The sequence below is a fragment of the Aplysia californica genome, unplaced genomic scaffold (assembly GCF_000002075.1).
Source record: "Aplysia californica isolate F4 #8 unplaced genomic scaffold, AplCal3.0 scaffold00480, whole genome shotgun sequence".
NCBI classification, from domain to species: Eukaryota; Metazoa; Mollusca; class Gastropoda; order Aplysiida; family Aplysiidae; genus Aplysia; species Aplysia californica.
In genome coordinates this window covers 244,942-250,841 of record NW_004797750.1, presented here as the reverse complement: position 1 = coordinate 250,841, position 5,900 = coordinate 244,942, and the positions used below count along the sequence as shown (strand labels likewise).

Below are 5,900 nucleotides of genomic sequence, written 5' to 3'. Positions count from 1 at the left end.
ACAGGGAGAGACAGGGAGAGAGAAAGAGAGTGAGAGAGAGAGAGACAGGGAGAGACAGGGAGAGACATGGAGAGACAGGGAGAGACATGGAGAGAGAGAGAGAGGCGGGTACAACTAAGGCACGCCGTTGCTGAGCTCGTGGTGAGAAGGCGCAGAGGGAGGGGCTTAAAATCTGGCACGCGACCGTATGCATATTTATGAAGGAAGGAATGCGAGGAGGAAGAGGAGCGAGGAAGGCGTACACACAAAATGAGACGCGACTATAAAATCGGAGGAGGCGGAGGCACTGAAGCAATTTTGATACCAAAACGGTCGCTGCTGTTGTTGTCACTTTAGCTATTTCGAAAAGTCTTTCGGATTCTCCAGAAAAGCCACATGAGCGGAGGAGAGGGGGGAGCTCTTCACGCTCTGACGTACACTGCTGCTGCTGTTGTAACAATCTGGACAATGATGAGCAGTTCAGGAGATAGTAGGACGCGCTTTGACTTTTTCACTGTCTCGTCTCATGGGTAGGTGGTATAGATCACAAGGAGGTGGACGGGGAACAACAACAAAAAACTGTGCGCGTGCTTTGTGGACTCTTTACTTCCGGAAAACACAAGTGAAGGACAAGACTCTGACGCCAGTTTTCAAAAAGACTTTTTCGACATTCTGAACATTAACATTAATCCTTTTGTAACAACCGAGGGAAATATGTGAACAAACTTTTATATTAATTGAACTTTATGATTGTATTGAGAGTTTCATTCCACTAAAAGAAATGTAAATTGACAATGTGATAAACACAACAATAGCAGCTAAGGGGCCCGTGCAATAATCTTCATGTCTATGAAACTCAATATAAAGTCTAGTCAAAATATAATCCTATGTGTACTCATAATCCGCGACAGATGAGCTGTATTGTAAATATTGTGACATAAGTGTTGTGTTCTGTGGAGAAATATGTTTTACGGCCTATAAAAGTGCAATAACATTGTATAATATAAGTGTCCATTTCCGATGTGCCTTATGCTAGGTATACGACAAAGGTTTATGATAAACAAACTGTAAACGTAGTTCTTAGAAAAGTGTAAATGTTTCGTAGAATACAATATAAACCAACGTCTCTTATTTCAAGAACATCTTATCGTGTAGACAAGTAGTAGTTCAAAGTCATGTTTTACGTAGTTACTTTTTTCGCTTGAATTCATAATCATTTGAAACAAAAACCCGAACGACTTCTCAGTTCACCACATCACTTGATTAAAATTAGCGTGAAACATTTGTTGTGATAAAAAAGATATAAAGAAAACAAAATCAACCCTACTTTGGAAATAATTGTAAGAAAATAAAAACAACTCTTATCTTTACTCCCTTCTCAACAAAATTGCATTCCTGTGCCTTGAGTGCTTACGTGCCCTTATTTCAGTCATTCCCGATGCCTTATGGTCAACTCCTGTCTTCAGTTCTGCAGTAGCACCGGCGTGGCCCCCGCCCGTCTCACGTGACTGCCCGCAAACTGAGGTGGAGAGCTAACTCCAAATGCAATAATACATCTTTTCTCGTTTTCTTGGACAAAAATCCCCAACTGTTCTCGGCCTTTTCCCTCGTCTTACCGGTATATTTTACCTATTATTGTGTGCAATACTTTTTTTGGGACTTATTCTAGAAATCTTTCACATTTTTTATTAATCGATGTCTGTATAAATTACTAAGTGGCGTGCCTTGTCTTTTTGAGTAACTCAAATGTGCAATACTTTTCTTTCAAAACACGGCAACTAAATAATAGTGCTAACTGTTTTGATGAATTGTGCAATAAGTGGATTTTTGATTTACATACGTATCGTGTCATTTTATTTCTTATACCTATACAGATTTTTGAAATGTATATATCTATTTAGAAAAGCCTTATAATATTTGTCTTTACTAAGTTGTGCAATACTACAGAGTACGAGAGTTTGCCGTTCCTCCATTGCTGTACAGTGAATACCCGCTAAGAAATCTCTGAGATAATTTGTTGTTACTGTTTTTCTCTGTTATTATTCGAACAGCTGACATAATAACAAATAATACGAAACGAAGTCTAATATCTATACATATATTATATAAACCTTTACTTTTTGTGCAATACCAGAGCCCACATAGCAATGAGTAAATAAGGGATACATTTCCTCTCAAGTGCAATATCACAACCAAATTAGTACCGGGTAAACAAGGGGGAATAATTTGTTTTAAGAAAGTGCAAGGATGCCACGTCACTTCCTTGTGAAGCGTCACAAACACGTCGGTCTGCCGGCCGGCTACAGGGACCTGGTCCACGACGAGGTCAGCCTGCTCCAGGAGGAGTACCGGAACCAGCTCAGCTCAGACGCCAACAGCGCCACCTACACCACCACCACCAACAGCAGCAACAACAGCAGCAGCTTGACGTCAGAGCCAGGACGCCACAGCGTGATCCTCCGTGACAGGGACTTGATGAACGACTACGGCAGTTACGGCTCCCCAGACTCGGGCTACGCCGCCAGCCCCAACAGCAACAGGGAGGTGAGGGAGAAGGAGAACATCCTCAACTACAGAGAGAACAGTCACAAAAACAGCCACCACCTGGGCCCCCACCACCCCCACCACCACGACTACCGTGCCGAGAACAACAACCTGGCCTGTAAAGCTTTCTACGAAGATTTCCACAACCACTTCCATAACTCCTCCGAGCTGTGTGAGGTCGGCGAGTTTCATCGTGGGCTCGCTATGGAGCATGACGACGACGCTCCTATGGACTTGAGCATGGGGAGCAGGAAGAGACGGGGGGATCACGACCACGCTCCGATCTCTCCCCCGCCCCAGCCGCTCCCAGAGTCGGCCCACCACCCTGCCCTCCCCCGGCACTGCCTGTCTCCCTACAGCACCAAAAGTGTCGTGGACAACTCAGCAGCGGCGGCCACAGCAGCGGCCATCTACGCTAATTCCTTCAAGCAGTTTAATCTGGGTAACAAAGCCGACCTGGCAGCTTACTCCAAAGTCCTCCCTCTCTCCCAGCGGCCCGCCTCTTACACCATGGAGAGTCTCTCCATACAGATGCCCCCTCTCGAGACAGCCCATTCATTCCCTGCGCCAAGAAACAGAATATCCGAGCCAGTCGTTCCCCACAAATATTCTGCGTCAAATCTGTCTCACATCTCCAATCTGAGTCAGTCAGGGCAATGCATAAATGTGGCCACAGGAGAAGCAACAATAACAGCAGCACAGCAACAGCAGCAACAGCAGCAACAGCAGCAACAGCAGCAACAGCAGCAACAGCAACAACGGCTTCCTTTAAGAGCAGCAGCATCCCCCACCTCCTCTCTCCCCCCTCTGGTCAAAGTCACAGGCCCGGAGGCCAGTCATCAGTACAACACGGGCGTGCTAAAGCCCCCATCTCCTGTACACCATAAACCATCTAGCAGAAAAAGAACTCATGACGACGACAATGACGTCACAGAAGGCGTTAAAACCAACGTGTCCACGGTTACACAAGCCCACGATCTGTCCGCCAGGACAGTTCTGGAGATCCCCCTGAAGAAAACAGCCCCACCACCCTCTTCAACAAGCTTACCGTCATCCTCATCAACGACAGTATCCTCTTCATCATCATCGTCGTTATCATCATCATCAGATCTCACCTCCTCCTCGATCGCCAGCATGTCTCGGTCAGCACCGACCACGCCGCAACAAGCCAAGACGTCATCATCTACGTCAGCAGCCGGACACAGGTCACGTGCCGGGGACACAGCGCCGGTGGTCAGGAAGGGGTCATCCGGGACACCGGCGGGCAAGCGGCTCAAGGCGGTCAGGAAACTGAACTTTGACATCGACACCACGTCCCCCGTGTCTGGCACCATCATCAAGGACGCCTCGGACTTCCACCCGGTGAGACGAGAAACTTTGTTTTGTTTAGTCTAGTGCTGCTGTGTCTTCTCTTTCATTTGTCTCTTTTTGTCTCTGTTCCTGTCCATGTCTCTGTCTGTTCCCCGTCTGTGTCTCTGTCTGTCTCTGTCTCTGTCTGTTTCTGTCTCTGTCTCCTTCTCTGTCTCTGTCCCAGTCTCTGTCTTTTTCTCTGTCTCTGTTTTTGTCTCTCTCGCCGTCTCTGTATTTATGTTTCTGTCTCTGTCCCTGTCTCTGTCTCTGTATATATCTGTCTCTGTCTATGCCTCTGTCTCTATCACTGCCTCTGTTTTTATCTCTGTCTCTGTTTCTGTCTCTCTCGCACTCTGCGTCTGTATCTGTCCCTGTCTCTCTACGTGTCTCTCGCTCTCACCTTCACTCATTCCCTCGCTCCTTCTCCCTCTTCCCTCCCCCCCCCCATCTCACCCTTCCCTGATTTCTCTTTCTCCTTTAGTTCCACACTCAGTCTCTCATGAAAGTTTTGTTCTACCCCCACCCACTCTCTCTCAACCTTTCTCTCCCACTCCCAATCTCTATCCCCGTCCCCTCTTACCCCCTTTCCATCCGCTCTTTCCCCCACCCCCTCCCCTCTCTCCCTCTTCTATTTTCTTTCTCGTGCCATGGTTTTTCTCTCATTGTCTCCTTCTACCCCCCCCTCCCCAGCTCTCTCTCCCTCTTTCACTTTCTCTTTTCCTCCCATTTTCCTCTCGCTCTTACAGCTGTGCCTACTTTCACAGTAATGAAATGGCGCTCATATAACGTATGCAGTTCCGAGCGCCATAAAACCTTACTAAAACAAACAGTAATGGGGATGCTTTCATGCCCTCTTCGGCAGAAGTTAGATCTTTTAGGAGACGGGCTTCGACCCAGCTAGTCAGAGATTCAATGTCACAATAAAAAGACTGGGATTCTCGATTTAAAAAATAATTTTCCCCAAACTGGAATCGAGCCTGTGTCTTCTGTGTGCGCCGGCGCAGTGCCTAACCTCTACACCATTGAAACCTGCTGTCCGGCTCTGACCGCGTGTCAACTACATCAGAGTAAACAAAGTCAGTGGGTGGTTGGCGGGTGCTCTGGTGTGGTTTGCTCCTTCTTTCCTATCAAACATCTATCGTCCTGATCTCTCCTCCTTCTTTTTTGTGTTTGTTACTCTCTTGTAACACCTCTAATCTTCGGCACTTATGTGACCTTATTGTGTTGCAAGTGCCGTAAAATACTTACTAAAACTAAACCAAAACAAAGTCCTTCTTTTGTCTAACATTCTGTCGTTCAGAACCGTAGATACACGTAAGATAAATGATGCTATAATATTGTAAAAGGAACACTCTATACGATACTTCCGAAGATTCTGGATAATGAAATTAAATGAAATACTTTTTCCCACTACCCTTTTGAAAATCTATGTCCATGTACACACTCAGTCTGGGCCAGACGTCGAGGACATTATAATTTATCAGTTTACCATCTTTTTTGTTGAGTATCTTCTTTTTTTTTCGTTTCATCGATGCTTGAGCACGTTCAATGCCCAAGGTACTTCAAAACTTCAAACACGCAGCCGCACGAATTAATTCGATATTTTCTTCCCCCTACCTTTGGCCGTCCTTTCCTTAAACAACTCGTATATATATACATAACTCCATCCCCATGCCCTCCCCTTTCTCATTTCTCTGACTCTTTCTTAGCCTCATGCATCCCCCCCCTCCCGCTCGGTCTCTCTTTTCCCCTCTCTGTACATGTTTCTCATCCTTACCCTGCCCCTCCCCCGAAAAAAACCCCCCCAAAACCCCGTCCACTCTCGTCCTTATTCCACATCCGTGCGATGGTAACACCTTTCCTCTAAGGGCTTGCACAATGAGCAATGTCAGTTGTTGATTTAATGCACCCTGCATTTCTATCTTTGAAAAATGATTGGAATGCCTTTGAGCCTTTTGTACACTGGATTTTCTGTCAATATCTTCAAGTTTTCTTTTTATTGTGAAACATCTCTCTCTCTCTCTCTC

General features: G+C 46.1%; 1 protein-coding gene across 1 annotated transcript in view; it reads left to right on the top strand.

The window, feature by feature from the left end:
* Positions 1-253: 253 nt before the first annotated feature.
* The window catches only part of LOC101854038 (serine-rich adhesin for platelets), a gene marked incomplete in the record, with an annotated part of 16,420 nt that continues 10,773 nt past the window's right edge, over positions 254-5,900 (top strand). The window contains 1 exon segment of the mRNA XM_013086564.2: positions 254-3,886. Coding sequence (XP_012942018.1) covers positions 2,227-3,886 — 1,660 coding nt within the window.